This window comes from Schistocerca americana, chromosome 8 (assembly GCF_021461395.2).
Source record: "Schistocerca americana isolate TAMUIC-IGC-003095 chromosome 8, iqSchAmer2.1, whole genome shotgun sequence".
Lineage (NCBI taxonomy): Eukaryota > Metazoa > Arthropoda > Insecta > Orthoptera > Acrididae > Schistocerca > Schistocerca americana.
In genome coordinates this window covers 122,929,127-122,953,942 of record NC_060126.1, presented here as the reverse complement: position 1 = coordinate 122,953,942, position 24,816 = coordinate 122,929,127, and the positions used below count along the sequence as shown (strand labels likewise).

At 46.8% G+C, this 24,816-nt stretch overlaps 1 protein-coding gene across 1 annotated transcript in view; it reads right to left on the bottom strand.

Annotated features, from left to right (window-relative positions):
• LOC124545031 (protein yellow-like) overlaps positions 1 to 24,816 on the bottom strand; it is a 108,249-nt gene that overhangs the window by 5,026 nt on the left and 78,407 nt on the right. The window contains exons 3-5 of the mRNA XM_047123811.1: positions 19,380 to 19,632; positions 13,687 to 14,046; positions 4,773 to 5,013 (exon numbers count right to left, since the gene is read on the bottom strand). Of these exons, the coding sequence (XP_046979767.1) occupies positions 4,866 to 5,013; positions 13,687 to 14,046; positions 19,380 to 19,632 (761 nt within the window). The 3' untranslated portion in view covers positions 4,773 to 4,865. The remainder of the gene's footprint in view (positions 1 to 4,772; positions 5,014 to 13,686; positions 14,047 to 19,379; positions 19,633 to 24,816) is intronic.

Sequence of the window (24,816 nt, the reverse complement as noted above, 5' to 3'; positions counted from 1 at the left end):
TGTCCTATCAAGGCATCGCTCCCTCACAGCGTAAGAGCTGTTTCTCAGGTGTAACTCTTTAAAATGGAAGGCCAGCGACGAAATGCGCGTATCATGAACGCATGAGACAAGGATGTAGTGTTTTGCCCGTGTTGTTCTGTCCCCGCATCGAAGAAGCGAAGACACACAAATCAAGGAGAAGTGGGTTTAAAATGGAAGGAGATTAGCGAGAAACTTAACATCGACATTGGGGACCACATAGTAGATGGCGTGAAGGAATTCTACTACCTTTGTAAGGAAAATTGCAAGTGATGAAAGACGCAAGGAGGGCATAAAAAGCAGACTAGCATAGGAAAATGAGGGCATTAATTCGTAAGAGATGTCTACTAGGATCAAACGTCGGCCTTAATTTGAGGAAGAAATTTCGAGGAATCCATTGTTTGGAAAAATTCAGGAACAGAAGAGGATCGAAGTGTTTGAGATGTAATGCAACAGAAGGAAGTTGAAAATTAAGTGTACTGATAAGGTAGGAAATGAAGAGGTTTTCTGCAAAATCGGCGAAGAGAGGAACATGTGGAAAGCTTCGACAAGAAGAATAGACAGTACAATACGACATAAGACGTCAAGGAACAACGTTTATGGTACTAGAGGGAGCTATAGAGGAAAAACGGTATGTGAAGGCAGAGACTATCCAACAAATAATTGAGGATGTAGGGTGCTAGTACTGAGGCGAAGAGATTGGTACAGGAGAGGAACTCTCGTTTGGAAGTGGACCGCATCAAACCAGTCAGAAGGCTGGTGACAAAAACAGGAAGACAGAAATTTCTGTGCAGCAATACAGTGGTTAAGTGACTTCAAGACAGCTACTACAAAAAAGGCACATCGTCTGGCAATGAACTCAACCTTATCCCCGTTGCTATCAGAAATTTTCGTGGGGAAGTAGGAGGCTGATTTTCTTAAAAGTGAACCAGTGGCAAAACATGTTGTGTATAGGTAAAGATATTCCGATGATATTCTTTTAATGGAGAAGTGTTCCATCAGACAACTCCAGAAGTTCCTGGAAAATATGAACCAGTAGCATACTAACATCTCGGGTTCGATTCCCGGCGGGGTCAGGGATTTTCTCTGCATCGTGATGACTGGGTGTTGTGTGCTGTCCTTAGGTTAGTTAGGTTTAAGTAGTTCTAAGTTCTAGGGGACTGATGACCATAGATGTTGTCCCATAGTGCTCAGAGCCATTTGGACCATACTAACATAAAGTCAGGACATTCCACCACTAATTCTCTATATATCAACTAACAGACAGAAAATAGCAACTATAAGTTTAAAGTCTACCGGAAATACTCCTTCACTGACACATTCATCCAAACTTCCTCTCAACATCCAACAGCCTACAAACATGCAGCATTTTATCATAGGAATCACCGTCTCTTTGCTGTCCACTTATCCTCAGAAGACTATGACGAGGAACGTAATATAACAAATCATTTGCTAGAAGTAATGAATCTGAATCCAAAATTATTGAGAACATTGTGAATAAAAAACTGAAGAAGCAAGCCAGATACCTACCGTACCCAGTGAACAACGTACAAGGATCGAAAAGGAAGTGGTGCCGTTTATCCTCTACAGATGAAACTTCTAATAAGCCCAGCAACATTTTAAAGGCAAAGGGTTTCTCTCTGTTTCCATATGTCCGACAGCCATTAGGTACATCTTGCTTCAGTTCAAAAGATAAACATCCGGTCATAATGAAAAGAGGGATTTACAAGTTCATCTGCAAGTGGTATCAGTCCTGATATACTGGAGAGACTTGGATGTCGATGTGTACTAGGCTCAAAGAACACCACAGAAGCTGGAGATTAAAGAAATCAGATTCAGCCTTTGCCGAACAGTGATTAAACCAAAACCACAAAAATAGATAGATGTAGAAGTCCTATACGCGGAGGGAAATGTCTCAAGGCTCACTCAGTTCGAAATCTTAGAAATTAAAAAAAAAAGATTATCTATTCCCGCAATTGCTATTGAACGAGCAGATTTTATTCAGTTTTTCATCCCTTTTAGAAAATGTTACATCTAAATAGGAGCAAAACGTGGATGTCTTCATTCACGAGTAGATAACGACATAAATGGCCTTATTCCACTGTATGTTGTTCATAGTTATTATAAATGATTTCCTAATGGATGTGGTAGGAAAGAAATGTTACTGTGTCAAGACTTTCAACAGAGATAACATTTATAATTTAAGTCAGGAATCTATGAAAGTATGATAAGGGAAGATGGTACTAAGGACATAAGCTGTAAGTTGCTTTGAAGTCGGGGACGCCATGCTATATGCCCCACAAAATTAGCAGACTGCTGTTTATGATTGCTTTTTGTTCTTAATTTCTGTCGTGTGCACAGAACAGTTGCTTCAAATAGAAAGTCTTGCAGTGCTTTAGTGAATAACACACCGTGGACAAGGAATTTTAAGACAGTGTTAAAAGCATATTTGATCGAATAATACGATGCATTTCGCCTTAACGTAACTTTCTCCTTTTTATACGTTTGGAATGACCAAGGAGAGAAGTGAACGATATAAAAAGGCTTCCCTTAATACGGGCAGGCGAAACTGATGTTTGGTTTATTTTACCCTCCCGAAAATGCTGAGAACTTATTTTGCTATGTTTGTACGGTTTCCAGTGTTTCCTTCTCACAGAGTTCACCGAGAGAGCTTTTCGAGTAGACTGATAGGAAGTCAAATGACAGAACTAAAACTTCTACAGTAAAAGTGAACAGTGCAATCAGATTTCATGGAACGGCATGAAAAAGTTGAGTTGTTTAGGGAAGGAGACCAGACAGCGAGGTCATCGGTCTCATCGGATTAGGGAAGGACGGGGAAGGAAGTCGGCCGTGCCCTTTGAAAGGAACCATCCCGGCATTTGCCTGGAGCGATTTAGGGAAATCACGGAAAACCTAAATCAGGATGGCCGGACGCGGGATTGAACCGTTGTCCTCCCGAATGCGGGTCCAGTGTCTAACCACTGCGCCACCTCGCTCGGTGGCATGTAAAAGAAAATCTCTCTTCAATGAGCCCACTTACGAATGAAATTGATTCCTTTACAAAATTAGAGTGTAATCAGGATGATTAGTATAACCGTAAATGACGCAAGCTGGCGTTTCTGATAAAAATATTTCAACAGAAGCTAAAGTTTAGGGCAGCTAACATGGCGGGCGTCGGCTTCAGGTTTGTGACATCATAACGGCTCTCTTTAATCTAACAGAGGCCAAGAATCAATAGCCGGCCGCTGTGGCCGAGTGGATCTAGGCGCTTCAGTCTGGAACCGCGCTGCTGCTACGGTCGCAGGCTCGAATCCCACCTTGGGCTTGGGGTTGGGTTGTTTGGGGGGGAGACCAAACATCGGGGTCATCGGTCTCATCGGATTAGGGAAGGAAGTCGGCCGTATCCTTTCAAAGGAACCGTCCCGCCATTTGCCTGGAGCGATTTAGGGAGAGCACGGAAAAGCTAAATCAGGATTTATTGGCAGGCACTTACAAAATGTAACAGACCTACTAAGGATATTGCCTACACTACGCTTGTTCGTCCTCTTTTAGAATACTGCTGCGCGGTGTGGAATCCTTACCAGATAGGACTGACGGAGTACATCGAAAAAGTTCAAAGAAAGGCGGCACGTTCTGTATTATCGTGAAATTTGGAGGAGAATGTCACAGAAATTATACAGGATTTGGGCTGGACATCATTGAAAGAAAGGCGGTTTTCGTTGCGACGGAATCTTCTCACAAAATTCCAATCAGCAACTTTCTCCCCCGAATGCGAAAATATTTTGTTGACACCGACCTAAATAGAGAGGAACGATCACCGCGATAAAATAAGGGAAAGCAGAGCTCGTACGGAAAGATATAGGTGTTCATTCTTTCCGCGCGCTATACGAGATTGGAATGAAAGAGAATTGTGAAGGTGGTTCGATGAACCCTCTGCCAGGCACTTAAGTGTGTTTCCCAGAGTATCCATGTAGATGTAGATGAACCGTCGTCCTCCAGAATGCGAGTCTAGTGTGCTATCCACTGCGCCACCTCGCTCGGTACCTTGGGCTTGGATGTGTGTGATGTCCTTAGGTTAGTTTGGTTTAAGTAGTTGTAAGTCTAGGGGAGTGATGACCGCAGATGTTAAGTCCCGTAGTGCTTAGAGCCATTTGAACCAAGAATCAATAAATTAAGAAAGTTTACACTTTTATCCTTGTTTGGTTGCCATCTTTGGGATCAGCTGTGTAGTAGGAAACGAACTTATAACTCGAAATCTAATTCGTGCAATAATAATAAAGCTCCTGAAATAAGTCTAAATGTTTCATAATAATAAAATTATAAACAGCCAACCAGTTGCAATTGATAAAGAAATTCTTTACCTACGTTTCGACAAATATAAATTTGTCTTCTTCAGAAGGTAGCAATTTTACATTAGTAAGGACTAATGTACCATCGCCGTTTTTACAATTGTCGGGATAGTTCCATGTGTCAAAAATAAAATACAGCCCTAGAATTAGGGTTTGTCACGTAAATATAAAATAGTTCATGGATCTTGCAGAGCTCACAACCGAGCTCATATTTGTTTAAAATATTAAAATATCTAAATACTTCGTTTAATTATTAGAATTTTACCTCAAATGTTTTGTATTTTTCCAAGTAACTAGCATTTTTGCGGTTATTAATTTTTATTGAAAATCATGTATGTGAAGCAACTTTGTGAAGACGTTGTTAAACAATTGCGGCAAGCAGGAGCGCAGGTGCCGGTTAGTTACCTTGATGTCGCTGGGGTAGACGAAGGAGCGACCGTCGTCAGGGGCGACGACGCCTATGGTGGCAGGGGACATGGGGAGGCCGGTGCGCGAGTTTCAGCAGGTGACGCGGTGGTTGTTCACCTCCATCTGGAAGAGCACGCCCGTCTCCTCGTCCAGGAAGCTGCCAGTCGACTGGCCGCTGGGCCCGCGCGATCCCACTGCCCGGAAGGAGCGGAACCAGGGCGTCGTGCCAGCCGCGGTCCTGCAAACGCCGGCCATTCTGAAGTACTCTCATGGCTGCGACATCCGTACCAGGTCGGGTTGACAGAGGAGATAGAGAAGATCCAAAGAAGAGCGGCGCGTTTCGTCACAGGGTTATTGGTAAGCGTGACAGCGTTACGGAGATGTTTAGCAAACTCAAGTGGCAGATTCTTCAAGACAGGCGCTCTGCATCGCAGTGTAGCTTGCTGACCAGGTTTCGAGAGGGTGTGTTTCTGGATGAGTTATCGAATATATTGCCTCCCCCTACTTATACTTCCGAGAAGATCACGAATGTAAAATTAGAGAGATTAGAGCGCGCACGGAGGCTTTCCGACAGTCGTTCTTCCAGCGAACCATACGCGACTGGAACAGGAAAGGGAGGTAATGACAGTGACACGTAAAGTGCCCTCCGCCACAAACCGTTGGGTGGCTTGCGGAGTATAAATGTAGATGTAGATGTAGTTTCGGTGCATAACCATCTGACACAAAGCTTACAGGACGATTGGGATAGCCACCAGCATACCACTGTTTAACACCAGCTGAGGGCCGATGACGGTGGCGACGTTCAGAGATTTGCATATACATCTGTACTCCGCAAGCTATTTTATGGTATGAAACTTCCTGGCAGATTAAAACTGTGTGCCCGACCGAGACTCGAACTCGGGACCTTTGCCTTTCGCGGGCAAGTGCTGTACCATCTGAGCTATCAAAGCACGACTCACGCCCGGTACTCACAGCTTTACTTCTGCCAGTATCTCGTCTCCTACCTTCCAAACTTTACAGAAGCTCTCCTGCGAACCTTGCAAGGTCCCGAGTTCGAGTCTCGGTCGGACACACAGTTTTAATCTGCCAGGAAGTTTCATATGAGCGCACACCCCCAGGCTGTGGCTAAGCCATGTCTCCGCTATATCCTTTCTTTCAGGAGTGCTAGTTCTGCAAGGTTCGCAGGAGAGCTTCTGTAAAGTTTGGAAGGTAGGAGACGAGACACTGTCAGAAGTAAAGCTGTGAGTACCGGGCGTGAGTCGTACTTCGGTAGCTCAGATGGTACAGCACTTGCCCGCGAAAGGCAAAGGTCCCGAGTTCGAGTCTCGGTCGGGCACACAGTTTTAATCTGCCAGGAAGTTTCATATCAGCGCACACTCCGCTGCAGATTGAAAATCTCATTCTATTTTATGGTACGTCGCAGAGGGCACATTGTCTACCACTGTCGCTTCCCCCTATGCTGTTCCAGTCGCGGGTGGTACGCGGGGAGAAAGATTGTTGTTAAGTCTCTACTTTTACCTTCATGGTCTCTTCGCGAGATATATGGAGAAGGAACAACTACGTTGAGTGATTCTTCCAGGAATGTGCGCTCTCGGAACTTTAACAGCAAACCACACCACACTGCAGAACACCTCTCTGGTAGCACCTGCCATTACAGTTGGCTGAGCAGTTTCGTGACGTTTTCGTGCTTACTGAATGAACCTGTGACAAAACGAGCTGCTCTTCTTTGGGTCTTCTTTATTTCCTCTATCAGTTTGTACACATGAAAAAAAGTTTTGCATCACCCCGGTTGTTGGCGCTACAACCTCGGGCATGGATATGTGTGATGTCCTTAGGTTAGTTAGGTTTAAATGGTTTTAAGTTCTAGGGGACTGATGACCTCAGAAGTTAAGTCCCATAGTGCTCAGAGCCATTTGAACCACTTTTTTTTTCATCCCGGTTCCAAGAACTCCTGAAGATAGACGTTGACAGTGAATATTGTATCACAGACACAGAGCCTTTGGCTGTTCAGAGATGTCACTAAACCCACCCAAAGGCTTAAACAACCATGGATGAGGAGCGCCTATTAGACGGAGGGGGTCCGACAGCCGATCAATTCCAGTCATTCCACCAGGAAGGAGATACACAGCTCGTGTCGTCTGTAGTTCAACCATGCCTAGACGGTCAATACCGTAGTTCGATCGCGCCCGCATTGTTACTTTGTGCCAGGCGTCTCTGAGTAAACCAAAGCGAAGCCTGCCGGGTTGGCCGTGCGGTCTAACGCACGGCTTTCAGGGCGGGAAGGAGCGCCTGGTCCCCGGCACGAATCCACCAGGCGGATTTGTGTCGAGGTCCGGTGACCCGGCCAGTCTGTGGATGGTTTTTAGGCGGTTTTCCATCTGCCTCGGCGAATGCGGGCTGGATCCCCTAATTCCGCCTCAGTTACACTATGTCGGCGATTACTGCGCAAACAAGTTCTCCACGTACGCGTACACCACCATTACTCTACCACGCAAAAATAGGGGTTACGCTCGTCTGGTGTGAGGCGTTCCCTGGGGGGTCCACCGGGGGCCGAACCGCACAATAACGCTGGGTTCGGTGTGGGGCGGCGGAGGGGTGAAGTGGACGGCGGTAGTCGTCGTGGGGTTGTGGTGCAGCAGCGGCGGGGACGGAGCCTCTCCGTCGTTTCTAGGTCCCTGGTTAACATACAATACAATACGATAGAAACCAAAGCGATGTTGTTCGGACGTGGAGGAGAGACAGGAACTGTCGATGACATGCCTCGCTCAGGCCGCCCAAGGGCTACTACTGCAGTGGATGACTGCTACCTACGGATTATGGCTCGGAGGAACCCTGACAGCAACACCATCATGTTTAATAATTCTATTCAGGCAGTTACAGGACATCGTGTTACGACTCAAACTGTGCGCAATTTTTTGCATGATACGTAGCTTCACTTCCGACATCCATGGCGAGGCCCATCTTTGTAACTACGACACCATGCAGCGCTTTACAGATGGGCCCAACAACATTCCGAATGGACCGCTCAGAATTGGCATCACGTTCTCTACACCGAAGAGTGTCGCATATGCTTTCAACCAGACAATAGTCGGAGACGTGACTGGAGGCAACCAGGTCAGGCTGAACGCCTTATACACACTGTCCAGCGAGTGCAAGGTTTCCTGCTGTTTTGGGGTGGCATTATGTGGGGCCGACGTACACCGCTGGTGGTCATGGAAGGCATAGTAACGGCTGTACGATATGTGAATGCCGTCTTCCGACCGATAGTGCAACCATATCGGCAGCATATTGGCGAGGCATTCGTCTTCATGGACGAAAATTTGGGACCCCATCGTCCACATCTCGTGAATGACTTCCTTCGGGATAACGACATTGCTCGACTAGAGAGGCCAGCATGTTCTCCAGACATGACCCTATCGAACATGCCTCGAATAGAATGAAAAGGGCTGTTTATGGACGACGCTCACCACACCAAATCAATCGCCGTTGAGGAGTGGGACAGTGTGGACCAGTACCTTGATGAACTTGTGGATAGTATGCCACGACGAATGCAGGCATGCATCGATACAATAGGACGTACTACTGAGTATTAGAGGTACCGGAGTGTACAGCAGTCTGGACCACCACCTCTTAAGGTCTCGCTATATGGTGGTACTACATGCAATGTGTGGTTCTCATGAGCAATAAAAATGGCGGAAATGGTGTTTATGTTGATCTCGATCCCAATTTTCTGTACAGGTTCCGTAACTATCGGAACCGAGGTGATGCAAAACTTTTTTTGTTGTGTGTAGTATGAATCTCGGAACGACGAGCAACAGTCAACAATTATTTGAGCGAAGTTTTAGTAAACTCTCTCCTTCGTAGTGGAGTACATTTCCTGAGCATTATGACTGCTTGGCATATGCGTTTCGTACAATTAGTTTCATGTGGACTTCAAATCACCCTGTAATCGTATTTCCAGATATTTAATAGAGGTGATTGCTTCCGGTTACTGTTTGTCAACAGTGTAATCATACAATAACGGGTCTTTTCCATTTTTTATGCGCAATACGTTACATTTGTTTATGTCGAGGGTCAAGCGGCAACCCCTGCCCTAAGCATCGATATTCTACAGGTCTCTCTTGAACTGTATCGTTCGCCACGGTTCCTGTTTTTCACTTGGTTTTCTCGTGTTTCGAGTTTCCGCGCTTTCCTAGAGGGCAACCCCTGCCCCAAGCGTCGATCCTCTGCAGGTCTCCCTTGAACCGTGTCGTTTGCCACTGTTCCTATTTTTCCCTTGGCTTACTTGTGTTTGGAGTTTCCGCACTTTCCTAGAGGGTAACCTCTGCCCCAAGCGTCAATCCTCTGCAGGTCTCCCTTGAACCGTGTCGTTTACAACTGTTCCTGTTTTTCCCTTGGTTTACTCGTGTTTGGAGTTTCCGCACTTTCCTAGAGGGCAACCCCTGCCACAAGCGTCGATCCTCTGCAGGTCTCCCTTGACCCATGTCATTTGCCACTGTTCCCGTTTTTCCCTTGGTTTACTCGTGTTTGGAGTTTCCGCACTTTCCTAGAGGGCAACCCTGCCCTAAGCGTCGATCCTCTGCAGGTCTTCCTTGAACCGTGTCGTTTGCAACTGTTCCTGTTTTTCCCTTGGTTTACTCGTGTTTGGAGTTTCTGGACTTTCCTAGAGGGCAACCCCTGCCCCAATCGTCGACCTCTGCAGGTCTCCCTTGAACCGTGTCGTTTGCCACTGTTCCTGTTTTTCCCTTGGTTTACTCGTGTTTGGAGTTTCCGCACTTTCCTAGAGGGCAACCCCTGCCCCAAGCGTCGATCCTCTGCAGGTCTCCCTTGAACCGTGTCGTTTGCCACTGTTCCTATTTTTCCCTTGGCTTACTCGTGTTTGGAGTTTCCACACTTTCCTAGAGGGCAGCCCCGGCCTCAAGCGTCGATCCTCTGCAGGTCTCCCTTGAACTGTGTCGTTTGGCACTGTTCCTGTTTTTCCCTTGGTTTACTCGTGTTTGGAGTTTCCGCACTTTCCTAGAGGGCAACCGCTCCTCCAAGCATCGATCCTCTGCAGGTCTTCCTCGAACTGTGTCGTTTGCAACTGTTCCTGTTTTTCCCTTGGTTTACTCGTGTTTGGAGCTTCCGCACTTTCCTAGAGGGCAACCCCTCCCCCAAGCATCGATCCTCTGCAGGTCTTCCTCGAACTGTGTCGTTTGCAACTGTTCCTGTTTTTCCCTTGGTTTACTCGTGTTTGGAGTTTCCGCACTTTCCTAGAGGGCAACCTCTGCCCCAAGCGTCAATCCTCTGCAGGTCTCCCTTGAACCGTGTCGTTTGCAACTGTTCCTTTTGTTCCCTTGGTTTACTCGTGTTTGGAGTTTCCGCACTTTCCTAGAGGGCAACCCCTGCCACAAGCGTCGATCCTCTGCAGGTCTCCCTTGACCCGTGTCATTTGCCACTATTCCCGTTTTTCCCTTGGTTTACTCGTGTTTGGAGTTTCCGCACTTTCCTAGAGGGCAACCCCTGCCACAAGCGTCGATCCTCTGCAGGTCTCCCTTGACCCGTGTCATTTGCCACTGTTTCTGTTTTTCCCTTGGCTTACTCGTGTTTGGAGGGAGGAGGCGCAGTGTGCCGTGCTGAGGGCGGACGAGGCAGTTGAGACGAGTGTTTCGCCCTGGACGACTTTTCTGCAGCGCGTTTTTTTCTTTTTTTTTCGTTCATGGACTGGGGAAGCTATGAAGTCCGCCTGCGGCTGCCAATAATTTCCCGTAAAAAGTTCAATTTACGCGATATTTAACGGTTAAGAAACAATTCTGAAATAACTTTTTTTAAACCGTGAAATGTTTTGTGAAATAATTTGTCTACGAGTAATCAATGAAACGGATTAGAGAAACGCTTGACGTGTCATAGAATGGTGCTCGAAATTTTGGGGTGTGAAATAAGCAATGCAACACTTTTTTCCTCAGCTAATTTTGGTTGAAAAACCCGAAATTTGTCGTGGGATATCGTGGAATATTCCCTCTTCAGCCCGTAAGATTTCATAATGTTGCAATAGGTGGCGGCGCTACGGGTAGCCTACAAAATGGCGTCTGTGACAGAGGTGCTTTCCAAGCAGAGATCTGTCAATGAGTTTCTTTTGGCAGAAAACGAGAACGTCGCAGATATGCCTAGGCACCTGAAGAATGTGTATGGAGACCTGGCAGTGAACAAAGCCACGGTGAGTCGTTGGACGAGACCCCTGTCATCATCGCAGCGAGATAACCTATCTGATCTCCCTCGTGCCGGCCGTCTGACACAGCTGTGACTCCTGCAACGTTGGAACGTGCGGACACTCTCATTCGAGTTGATCCACGGATCACAATCAAACACCACTCGCTGCACAATTGGACGTCTCTGTTGGTAGGGCTGACACATTTGTCCTCTAGTTGGGGCACTCAAAGATCGGTGCCCTCTCCGTCCCTCAACAGAATGCGATAGAGAGCTAAACTGCTTGCACGTTACAACCCTAATTGTGAGAATTTTTTGGTGACCATTATCACCGGCGATGAAACATGAGTTCATCATTTCGAACCGAAAACAAAACGGCAATCCATAGGGTGCCGCCACACTACCTCTCAACCGAAAAAGAATTCAAAACCACACCGTCCGGCGGTAAAGCCATGCCGGCGAGCTTTTGGAATTCTGAAGGGGTTGTTCTATTTGATGCGCTCCCTCATGGTAAAGTGAAAGTGAAGAAACGATTTCAGCGTGTTCGTCGCCAGAAAAGATCAAACGAACTGCTCCTTCTCCATGACAGCGCAAGCCCTCGCACAAATATAGGCCCTCGAGAGGAGCTCACGAAACTTCATTCAACTCGTCTTCCTTATCCGTCCTACAGCCCAGATCTCACACCTTTCTGTTTGGGCCAATGCACTCTGCAGGAAGAAGTACATGGATGATGGGAAGGTTATTGATGAAGCAAGACGTTGGCTTCGATGTCGATTATTAGAGCGGTACCGTGTGGCATAGGAGCCCTCCCCGGAAGGTGAAATATACGGTTTTGCAACCTAAGGAGTGGGGAGATAATGTGGTGCATTGGAATCCTCAATAAAAGGAACCGCTTGCATTACTTACTGAACGCCCATCTTATGGACAGCAAATAAGGTGCCACTAGCTGGCAGCGGTGGCTCGAGCGGTTCTAGCCGCTTCAGTCCAGAACCGTGCGACTGATACGGTCGCACGTTAGAATCCTGCCTCAGGCGTGGATGTGTGTGATGTACTTAGGTTAGTTAGCTTTGAGTAGTTTAAAGTTCTAGGGGACTGATGACCTCAGATGTTAAGTCCCATAGTGCTCAGAGCCATATAAACCATTTTTTGAGGTGCCACTTGAAAATTTAAACTTCAGTGTTTGACTTAGAATCACAAATAGTATTAGGGGATCTTTGTCGGTGTTGCATCATTCAAATGTTTCTGTAACCTAGCCATTAAAATTGCTACACCAAGAAGAAATGCAGATAATAAACGGGTATTCATCGGACAAATATATTATACTAGAACTGACATGTGATTACGTTTTCACGCGATTTGGGTGCATAGATCCTGATAAATCAGTACCCAGAACAACCACCTCTGGCCGTAATAACGGCCTTGATACGCCTGGCCATTGAGTCAAACAGAGCTTGGATGGCGTGTACAGGTACAGATGCACATGCAGCTTCAACACGATACCGCAGTCATCAAGAGTAGTGACTGGCGTATTGTGACGAGCCAGTTGCTCGCCCACCGTCGATCAGACGTTTTCAATTGGTGAGAGATCTGGAGAATGTGCTGCCCAGGGCAGCAGTAGAACATTTTCTGTATCAAGATAGGCCCGTAGAGGTCGTGCATTATCCTGCTGAAATGTAGGGTTTCGCAGCGATCGAATGAAGGGTAGGACCACGGGTCGTAGCACATCTGAAATGTAACGTCCACTGTTCAAACTGCCGTCAACGCAAACAAGAGGTGACCGTGACATGTAACCAATGGCACCCCATACCATCACGCCAGGTGATACGCCAGTATGGCGATGAAGAATACAAGCTTCCAATGTGCGTTCGAGCGATGTCGCCAAACACGGATGCGACTATCATGTTGCTGTAAACAGAACCTGGATTCATCCGAAAAAATGACATTTTTCCATTCGTGCACCCAGGTTCGTCGTTGAGTACACCATCGCAGGCGCTCCAGTATGTGATGCAGCGTCAAGAGTAACCGCAGCCATGGTCTCCGAGCTGATAGTCCATGCTGCTGCAAACGTCGTCGAACTGTTCGTGCAGATGGTTGTGGTCTTGCAAACGTCCCCATCTGTTGACGCAGGGATCGAGACGTAGCTGCACGATCCGTTACAGCCATGCGGATAAGATTCCTGTCATCTCGACTGCTAGTGATACGAGGCCGTTGGGATCCAGCACTGCGTTCCGTATTATCCTCCTGAACCCACGGATTCAATATTCTGCTAACAGTCATTGGATCTCGACCAACGCGAGCAGCAATGTCGCGATACGATAAACCGCAATCGCGATAGGCTAAAATCCGACCTTTATCATAGTCGGAAACGTGATGGTACGCATTTCTCCTCCTTACACGAGGCATCACAACAACGTTTCACCAGGCAACGCCGGTCAACTGCAGTTTGTGTATGAGAAATCGGTTGGAAACTTTCCTAATGTTAGCACGTTGTAGGTGTCGTCACCGGCGCCAACCTTGTGTGAATGCTCTGAAAAGCTAATCATTTGCGTATCACAGCATCTTCTTCCTGTCGTTAAAGTTTCGCGTCTGTAGCACGTCATCTTCGTGGTGTAGCAATTTTAATGGCCAGTAGTGTATGTTATTTCTTGCTTTCAGACAATTCGTTTCTCAAATCGTTTGGCCATTTTTAATGTCTCTCGGCACACGTAATGCAGAGTGAACCAACCTGTTGCGCAGGAGTCTGGTGGAGACGGCGTACTCGGTGGTGGCGGACAGCGCGTGGAAGTAGAGGGTGCGGAAGCCGCCGTCCGCGGGGTCTGGCGCCGACAGCGCCGCCGAGAAGACGCCGTCCGTCCACTGGAAGTCCAGCCCGGCGATGCGGTAGTCGCCGTGCTGCGGCTCGAAGAAGAAGAAGTGGTGCTGCACGCGGAACGATGACATGCGCGCCAGGTCGAACACCACCATGGAGTAGGATCCCAGGTCCGGCAGGTAGGCGAACGCCTCGGCGCACCTGTCCGCCGTCACGTCCACCGCGATGTGCGCGAAGAACGAGTTCGGTCGGTAGTCCGCCTCCTTCAGGTAGTAGCTGCGGGCACACGGCCGCGCGTCAGCACGTAAGGCAGTGCGGATCCACAGCATCTGCAATATCTACATCGATAAATGTAGGGTAATTTACTTGCGATTGTACAGACTACCACTGTCAGGGACACCAAAAGACTAATAATATCCTCCGCAGCAAGCATATAAATACTGCGACATAAAAGTTTTCTGGGTTTGGTACCGCGTCATAATGTAAAGAACTACTGCTGCTATAGAAAAACCAACTTTATTTTAATAATAACCTATTAAAATAATCACCTGGAAAAATAAAGTTCCCTCTCCTTCTTCCTTAAGTGACCAATGAAACTATCTACCTTTTTAAAATTATGATGTAATTCCATGCGCAGTGAACATTAGCAACAAAATACAAGGGACACGGAACAGCTAGAACGCACCATTAGACCCAGAAGAAGGCCGCTTCAATCGTGGCCAAAAACGTTGGTTTTTCTCCAGTAGCAGTAGTTTTTTACATTATGACGCGGTACCAAACCCAGAAAACTTTTATGTCGACTGACTCTGGCCGCGGAAGCCTACGCAATTATATAAATACTTGTTTTGCAGGCCTTGCGGTTCTAGGCGCATCAGTCTCGAACCGCGCGACCGCTACGGTCGCAGGTTCGAATCCTGCCTCGGGCATGGATGTGTATTATGTCCTTAGGTTAGTTAGGTTTAATTGGTTCTAAGTTCTAGGCGACTGATGACCTCAGAAATTAAGTCGCATAGTGCTCAGAGCCATTTTGAACTTGTTTTGCAAATCAAATTGCCTTTTCCTGCTGCTAGTTACATTATATCTCCCATACGCTTTTCGCCTTCTCCTGTTCTAAGGTATCATCAGCGGGATCTATAACGATACAGTCTTGTTAGTTATAGATTATAAAACAGTTCAGTTCGCGATTTTTTGTAAAAAAAGTAATTACTTACGATTTGCTGATTTGCGTTTCCTCACATCTGGTCTGGAGGTCGCACTACCACTTTTATCAAATGGGTCTGAGCACTATCTACATCTACATCTACATCCATACTCCGCAAGCTACCTGACGGTGTGTTGCGGAGGGTACCTTGAGTACCTCTATCGGTTCTCCCTTCTATTCCAGTCTCGTATTGTTCGTGAAAAGAAGGATTGTCGGTATGCTTCTGTGTGGGCTCTAATCTCTCTGATTTTATCCTCATGGTCTCTTCGCGAGATATACGTAGGAGGGAGCAATATGCTGCTTGACTCTTTGGTGAGCGTATGTTCCCGAAACTTCAACAAAAGCCCGTACCGAGCTACTGAGCGTCTCTCCTGCAGAGTCTTCCACTGGAGTTTATCTATCATCTCCGTAACGCTTTCGCGATTACTAAATGACCCTGTAACTAAGCGCGCTGCTCTCCGTTGGATCTTCTCTATCTCTTCTATCAACCCTATCTGGTACGGATCCCACAATGCTCAGCAGTATTCAAGCAGTGGGAGAACAAGCGTACTGTAACCTACTTACTTTGTTTTCGGATTGCATTTCCTTAGGATTCTTCCAATGAATCTCAGTCTGGCATCTGCTTCACCAACGATCAGCTTTATATGATCATTCCATTTTAAATCACTCCTAATGCGTACTCCCAGATAATTTATGGAATTAACTGCTTCCAGTTGCTGACCTGTTATATTGCAGCTAAATGATAAGGGATGTATCTTTCTATGTATTCGCAGCACATAACACTATGGGACTTAAGACCTGAGGTCTTCTGTCCCCTAGAACGTAGAGCTACTTAAACCTAACTAACCTAAGGACATCGACACACATCCATGCCCGAGGCAGGATTTGAACCTGCGACCGTAGCGGTCGCGTGGTTCCAGACTGAAGCGCATAGAACCGCTCGGCCACACTGGCCGGCCACTTTTATCACTGCCATATATTCACATCTTGGTGTTCTCGCCATCCACACACTGTTCGTCATGTTTCTCACCACACAGCGCGCATCTTATTTGTAGGTCCGTGTGTTTTAGTGTGCATGTCCTTGTGTCATGGGCCTCGGCGCATTTTCTGCACCTTACTGCCATGGTGCAGTGTGCTGCAATGTGATTCAGGCCCTGGTACCTGAAGCACTGCACCATCTTGTTTTTGCGGCGCAGTGGTTCAGTCGTCACAGGGACAGCCAGGATTGTATTTCCCTCTTGTTTTGCGGGATATCTGGCAGTGTGACCTGATATAGGGGCCATTTGCTCCCTGTGTTGCCCATCTGCTGGACCGCATTGACGACGTACCCCTGGGCAGTCAAATCTGTTTTGATCGCCTGGGGGGACAGTCGCCTTGGGAGGTCTCGGATCACAATGTTCTTGTTACGTGTCTTTGTTGTGGGGAATGTGTAGTGGGGTATGTTTTTGTTGTTAAGAAGTGTTTTGATTGTGGTGTAGTGTTCAAGTGTGCGTACTGTTATTTTGATTTTGTCACCACCAGCAGGTTTTGCCTGGAAACTGCCTCCCCCGATTTCTGTTTTTAGCATCTCGAAAGTTCCTCATAGTTCTGGGTAAACTCTGCGACAGTCGGAGGGAAGTGGTGGGTGACATGGTTTTGGGTTTGTGTTGTGTCGTGTGATGTCTCTGGCTCATCAGCCACCGCCTGAAACCTGTTCGGGGTGGGTCCCACTCCCCGAACCGCCGGAAGCCTCGGGTGGCGAAAGGTTTTCTTCGCCAGCACGAAACCGTCCGAGTCTTGCCCGTTTACGTGGTTCCCTTCCATTGCCGTTGTTTCCTGGTCCCCTCCCAGGCCGACGAAAGGTGCTGTCGGGGCGCAGGTTCCTCACAGTGTGCTGGAGTGGTTGGGGTGGGGGTGGTGGAGTGCTTCTGAGTGCTTCTCCTTCCTGTCCTTCCTTGCACGCCGCTGTTTTGATGAGGTGGACTTGAGTCCAGGGATTTGAGGAACTGAGATCGGGTAGGGGGTTGGTTAGCAGTTGCGCGTTTGGGAAGGATTTTGGTCGGTTGACGGGACTTCTGCTTGCCACTTAGTCGGAGGATGTGTTCGGCGAGGCGATTTTGGCCGTTGGCAAGCAGGAGCGGTCTAGGGGGGAAGGGGGGGGGGGGGCTCGCAAATACTAACAAGTATTTGTTTGTGATATGCGTGTGTTTGCCATGTCTGGAGCGGAAAGGGGGTTTGCTGCCAGGTGATTGTCAGTTACAACTTTAGTTGTCACCGTTGGGTTTTCCGGTTGCATTGCTGACCCTAGGAGAACGATGGTAGACGCGGAATTCTGGACGGAGGCTGCGGAAAGCCTTTCTGTGGCTCCGCGGCCTGCTTCCAGGTCCTGGCCTACTTTTTCCCTATTCTTGGGGGGAGCAGAGACTAACTGTGAGGTAGCCGAAGCACTCGAAACGGCCGGCGGCGCGGCCAGCGGCAACAAGAAAATGCGCCTCGTGTCGTCAGCGGAAAGAGACCGTCGCCACTCCAAGGCACCACCAAAGCTCGACATACCACCTCGACGAGAAGACACGACAATTCTGCTGTCAGGCGACGCCATGCAAAACTTCCCAAGTGCTGTTTTGCTGAGCTGCTAGACCTCGGTGCAAGTGCCTGTCAGTGTTTTAATAAAAACTGAGCCCTAAAACACTTCTGTTTGTACTCCCGTGCAAGCGGGGGCCTATGGCTGACAGTGCGCGAGAAAGAGGAGCAAGCTCAACCCTTCAGTGCCACTCAGCGAGTGTCAGGTTCACGTCTCGTCCTGATCTTTATAGCCGCTGGAGCACAGGTTTCTCTGCATCCTCGGTGCCAATTAGGCGCTAGCGGAATCGGCGCGGCAGCGGGTGGTGGTGGTGGTGGGGGGCAGCTGCGGGCGTCGAGTCCTGGCGTCTCGTCTCGATGTGGCCTGTTTATTCGATCCACCGCCACCGAACTGCCTCCAACGGTGCGCTCTCGTCTTATTCTCGCTAATGTTGTGTTCCGTGCGGTGCTGAGTTGGGTGCCGCCATCGTGGTTGACCAGGTTATCACTGACCTGTATCTTCACTGCCTCTTTAATAATAGAGTCCCAGAGACGCTTCGCTCTACACAGTCTCTTCTGAGAAAAATAGGGGTAAGCTTTAGGTTCAAAATGGCTCTGAGCACTATGGGACTTAACATCAGTGGTCATCAGTCCCCTAGAACTTAGAACTACTTAAACCTAACTAACCTAAGGACATCACACACATCCATGCCCGAGGCAGGATTCGAACCTGCGACCATAGCAGTCGCGCAGCTCCGGACTGAGCGCCTAGAACCGCAAGACCACCGCGGCCGGCTAAGCTTTAGGGAAAGACAGGTAACGTACTGTGTGTACAAGATCCAAGAGGGAAAAATAAGAGTGGAAGACCAAACACGAAGCGCTCAGGTTAGAAAAGATGTCAGACGTTGCTATCTTCAGTGAAAGTGAAGAAGAACTACAGGATCTGTTGAATGGAATTTTTTTAATGAGTGAAGAATATGGACTGAGAGTAAATCGAAGAAAGACGAAAGTAACGAGAAGCACCAGAAATGAGAATAGCGAGGAACATAACATCATAATTGGGAATCACAAAGCACTCGAAGTTAAGGAATTCTGGTACCTAGGCAGCAAAATAACCAATGACGTACGGGGCAAGGAGGACATGAAAAGCAGACTAGCACTGGAAAAAGGACATTCCCGGGAAAGAGAAGTCTACTAGAACCAAACATAGCCGGCCGGTGTGGCCGTGCGGTTCTAGGCGCTTCAGTTTGGAACCGCGTGACCGCTACGGTCGCAGGTTCGAATCCTGCCTCGCGCATGGATGTGTGTGATGTCCTTAGGTTAGTTAGGTTTAAGTAGTTCTAAGTTCTAGGGGACTGATGACGACAGATGTTAAGTCCCATAGTGCTCGGAGCCATTTGAACCTTTGAACCAAACATAAGCGTCAATTTGAGGAAGAAATTTCTGAGAATTTACGTTTGGAGCACAGCACACATGGACCGTGGAAAATATGAACAGAACAGAATGGGAGCATTTGAGGCATGATACTACAGACTAGTTTTGGAAATTCAGTGGACTGATTAGGAAGGAATGTGGAGGTTGTACGCAGAATCGGAGATGAAAGTAATACATGGAAAACACTGAAAAGAAGAAAGGAGAGGATGATAGGACATGTGTTAAGACATCAGCGAAGAACTTCCATGGTATTAGAGGGAGGTGCAGAGGTTAAAAACTGTAGAGGAAGGCAGAGAATGGAATACATCCAGTAAAGAATTGAGGATGTAGGTTGCAACTGCTCCTTGAGATGAGAGGGTTGGCACAGAAGAGGAATTCGTGGCGGACTGCATCAAATCAGAAGACCAATGAGGAAAAAAAAGAAGAAAGACTGTACTTGAAGATGGGCCGGTCGTTGAGCAGGTTGAAAACGAGGATCTGCGGTGCGGTGATGGTGACGACAGTGCCGTTGCCAGGGTCGGCGAGCCCGGTGTCGACGACCCAGAGGCGGTCGCAGGGATCCACCCAGACGCGGTAGGTGGAGGTGATGCGCGGTGCGCTGCCCCTGCTGGTGGGCCCCCTGCCCAGACGGTTCGTCTCCCAGTTGGGGTAGGGCCGCAGCGCTGGCGACCGCCGCGCCGTACTATTCCCTGTGGACAAACCAGTCCACGCTGCATCTTAGCACGTTGCCTCTTTCCTTAGACACAAGTACACTACTGGCTATTAAAATTGCGACACCAAGAAGAAATGCAGCTGATAAACGGGTATTTATTGCACTAATATATTATACATGAACTGGCATGTGATTACATTTTCACGCAATTTCGGTGCATAGATCCTGAGAAATCAGTGCCCAGAACAACCACCTATGGCCGTAAAAACGGCTTTCATACGCCTGGGCATTGAGTCAAACAAAGCTTGGATGGCGTGTATAGGTACAGCTGCCCATGCAGCTTCAACACGATACCACAGTTCATCAAGAGTAGTGACTGGCGTATTGTGACCAGCCAGTTGCTCGGCCACCATTGACCAGACGTTTTCAGTTGGTGAGAGATCTGGAGAATGTGCTGGACAGGGAAGCACTCGAACATTTTCTGTATCCAGAAAGACCCGTACAGGACCTGCAACATGCGGTCGTGCATTATCCTGCTGAAATGTAGGGTTTCGCAGGGATCGAATGAAGGGTAGAGCCATAGGTCGTAACAAATCTGAAATGTAGTGTCCACTGTTCAAAGTGCGGTCAATGCGAACAAGAGGTGACCGAGACGTGTAACCAATCGCACACCATACCATCACGCTGGGTGGTACGCCAGTATGGCGATGACGAATACACTCTTCCAATGTGCGTTCGAGCGATGTCGCCAAACACGGATGCGACTATCATGTTGCTGTAAACAGAACCTGGATTCATCCGAAAAAATGACATTTTTCCATTCGTGCACCCAGGTTCGTCGTTGAGTACACCATCGCAGGCGCTCCAGTATGTGATGCAGCGTCAAGAGTAACCGCAGCCATGGTCTCCGAGCTGATAGTCCATGCTGCTGCAAACGTCGTCGAACTGTTCGTGCAGATGGTTGTGGTCTTGCAAACGTCCCCATCTGTTGACGCAGGGATCGAGACGTAGCTGCACGATCCGTTACAGCCATGCGGATAAGATTCCTGTCATCTCGACTGCTAGTGATACGAGGCCGTTGGGATCCAGCACTGCGTTCCGTATTATCCTCCTGAACCCACGGATTCAATATTCTGCTAACAGTCATTGGATCTCGACCAACGCGAGCAGCAATGTCGCGATACGATAAACCGCAATCGCGATAGGCTAAAATCCGACCTTTATCATAGTCGGAAACGTGATGGTACGCATTTCTCCTCCTTACACGAGGCATCACAACAACGTTTCACCAGGCAACGCCGGTCAACTGCAGTTTGTGTATGAGAAATCGGTTGGAAACTTTCCTAATGTTAGCACGTTGTAGGTGTCGTCACCGGCGCCAACCTTGTGTGAATGCTCTGAAAAGCTAATCATTTGCGTATCACAGCATCTTCTTCCTGTCCGTTAAATTTCGCGTCTGTAGCACGTCATCTTTGTGGTGTAGCAATTTTAATGGCCCATAGTGTACCTTGGACTGATTAATCGTCTCCTTTACCTAACACTCGAATTCACTGAACAATTAAAATTAACAAATTACTATATACTTGCTGCGACCTTTACCGCTGTCCCTGTAAGAATAATGTTATTGCGCTAGCGGAAAAATAGAACATGTATGCAGATGAGAAAGAAGTTTTGTTCATATAATATACAAATTGCTCTTTGTGTGTGTAAAAAAAAAAAAAGAAAAAAAAAATACAGTGGCATCCAATGATCGGAAAGTTTTCAGAACAAGTAATATATTATATTCAGAGCCTAAGCTGTACTCCTTGCATGTTCGCAGCATGCAGGGCCCAGTAATCACGAAGTCAACAATTATTTCACTTAGCCATATTAGAAGGGCCAAAAACACTGTGTCAAATATCTGTACTGTAGTGTTATTCATCGAAATGAATTCAAAAATTTGCATGGAAATGGTTACTCGTTTAGTTTACAGATGCTCAGATAGCTTTTTACATATAAACGGTGCAGCTAAACTAATACTTTTGGTTTAAATACAGTCTAAGTGTTTCGATTTTTTCGTTCACTGCTTTATGTTTACAACTGACCTTTTCTCTGCTGCTTTGCTCCTCTATCCACCTCATCCTTTTCCACAAGTATAGCCCCAATAAAACAGGTTGATAGAGCAAGCTAATACTACTCCCAGAACATGCCTGTTGTGCTGGGCAGTCTACATGTCAGGAACTTGAAAACAGTTTTTTTGCCTCTGACATAAAGGGCCCCCAAAAGCAGGTCGATAAGGCAGGTCGACACTATTCCCACTAAATATGACGGTTGTGTAGGGCAGTCTGTACAGCATGTGTCGGAAAAAACACTTTCTGTCCTTATCTGCGCTCCTAATGGAGCTAGGAGCCCACAGTGCTGATACTAATGTAGCTAGCTGTTTATGTCCCAGATTTGGTTGAAATCGATCTTGGGGTTTGGGAGCAATTCTGAATATAGGTGCATGTTGCTTCATACGTATATATGTTAATGAAGAGCAGTGCAAGGGAAAGATTGTGGATCAAGGCTTGTAAGAGAATGCAGCAGATCAAGTACAGCACGACGTTTTCAGAGCATTGCTGTGAAGCTGACATTGATATACCTTCGATGTCACGTGTACACATTGGAGATCGCCCAGTGCCTAGCATTTATATTATAGTTTCTGTAACACATGGAGATCGTAAGTTGCCGTAGATGTTTCATAAATGAGTGTAATGTTTAAGTGCATGGTAACTGTTAGACAAAATACGATGTTATACTTGGTTTCCTTTGCTGTTTACAGCTGGTGTCAAAGAAGTGTGCATGCCATGTGCATTTTATTTAAATGTTTTGATTTGTAATACTTTGCTGCAAGGCACTCAGGGTATGAGGGGTGACTAAGCCACCACCAGATATGGATCTCTTAACCAAAGTGTTTGCTACACTTGGATTCGGTTGCACCGTTTAAAGTCTGACCAACAGCAAGAGGGATGCTGCCGACTCACAAACATCTGGAGACAGGTGAGAGAAGCAAGTGAGTTTGTTGCTGTCTCTCTACGTTCTTAATAAGTTTGGAATGCAGAAAAACACTTCATGAAAATCCTAGCGGTGTGCAATACTCAAAGAGCCCAGCAGTCAGAGTTGGATAAGGCCACAACGAGGCAAACCTTAAAGCAATGCAGGAGTTTCCAGGTTACAAGCCAGCCATAGAAAGTTCGAAATCTTAATCTTGTATGAAGTATGGGATGCGTGGTCACTTAACATCGGTTGTTCACTGAGTGGGATAGTAAATTGATCCCACCAATGACAAAGATGTACAACGGAAAATTCAGCACCCTCGCGGAAAGAGTGGGGAATCATGGTAACTGTGGTGTCACCGCCAAACACCACACCTGCTAGGTGGTAGCTTTAAATCGGCCGCGGTCCATTAGTATACGCCGGACCCGCGTGTCGCCACTGTCAGTGATAGCAGACCGAGCGCCACCACACGGCAGGTCTAGAGAGACGTCCTAGCACTCGCCCCAGTTGTACAGCAGACTTAGCCAGTGATGGATCACTGACAAATACGCTCTCATTTGCCGAGACGATAGTTAGCATAGCCTTCAGATACATTTGCTACGACCTAGCAAGGCGCCGTGTTCAATTGATATTGAGATTCTAAATGTATCATCAAGAGCGATGTTCTACAAATGTGGATTAAAGTTAAGTATTCCAGAAGCTACGTACTTTTCTTTATAGCATTCATTACGTATCCTGTTTCAGACCTCAAGCCAGCCTGCGTGAGTTTGAGCGCGTGCCTTTCGGCTTCCTCTCATTGTGTCTAGGCTGTCTTGTCTAGACACAACAGTAACAACACTGCGGCAGAGGGTAGCCAAGCGGGCAAACATAAACAGTGAGTGATCAATGACACGAGAAATCAGGGATCCATCAGTCATACTGAAGTGAATCAGTCAATGAGCCAGCAATACAGAGAGTCAATGAGCCAGCAATACAGAGAGAGAGGAATCGGACAGGAGAAGAGAGACAATGTGTTTGCCTTGTGGAAGCACACCAAACTATAGTCGACTGAGTCTTCAGTCATTAAGCCAGATCACTGCATTCATTCTGATGTCAATCGTCACTTTCCACTTCATACTAAATAAACACTCTTTACTGCCTGATGCTCGAATCTTTAAGCATCTGTCTGCACTTCGTCGTCTTATCTCAGCATCCAAATATCTGTACTACACTGACACCGCTTGTGTGAAATAATCCCTGCAGACAACAGACTCCATCGCTGGGTCGGTAATATTGCATTGGCTGCCAGGCTATACCATAAAGAATTTAGGTCGGCAATCAGCCAGCACAGATAAAGGAGTTTGAACCACAGAACACGGAAGATGAAAATTGCCGTCTGTCAACCAGCAGTGAAACAAATGAGGTGGGGTGACTGACACATTCTATCGATCTCATATTTGTCACACATTGTTTCATGGATAATTAACTTAGTCGAGTGGTGAGGTGAGATGGTCCATTTCCTTCTTACTTTTCCAATTACTGAGTGGTGTTCATGCCCAGTAAGCAGGCCGCGAGAACAATATTTGTGTTGTCGATATAGAAATAAATATAAATGTTTCCATATATTAATCTTTCAGTCAATTTAACTCACATTTTTGGTAGCCAGATCATTCCCTCTGTCATTTTGAATTCCAATAGAGATTTGAGATAATTCAGACAGTGAATTTTGTTATCAACCAAAATTTTCAACATATCAGTTTTTCTTCTTGTGCATATATGTTTATCGTGCTTGCGTTAATTGTTATGATGGAAGATATTCCAACATTTCGGGCACTGCTTTTCCTGTGCAACAAAAACGACATGTTATGTTTTTTATTATATATAAATGAAAGGCACAATATTGTGTATGTTCTACAGATCAATTTATTTAGTTAACCAATTTAAGGTTTACAGTGCCATCACTACACTTTAATTATCATCGTCAAAGAAGTTAGAATATTTCTAAACAGCACAGTAAAAATATGCTGCTCATGTAAAATGGAGCAAAAATACACATTAAATTTTGTCCTTGACAGTGCAGTGGTAATTTAATTACAAAGGCAAAAAGTTGAAAAGTAAATAAAGGGAGTAAACATTAACTCTAAACTAGAAAAACAGTGCTTACATAACGGTCTCTATATATAAAAGGCATAGCCGCTACCAAGCCAGGTTGAGAAAGGAGGAGGGG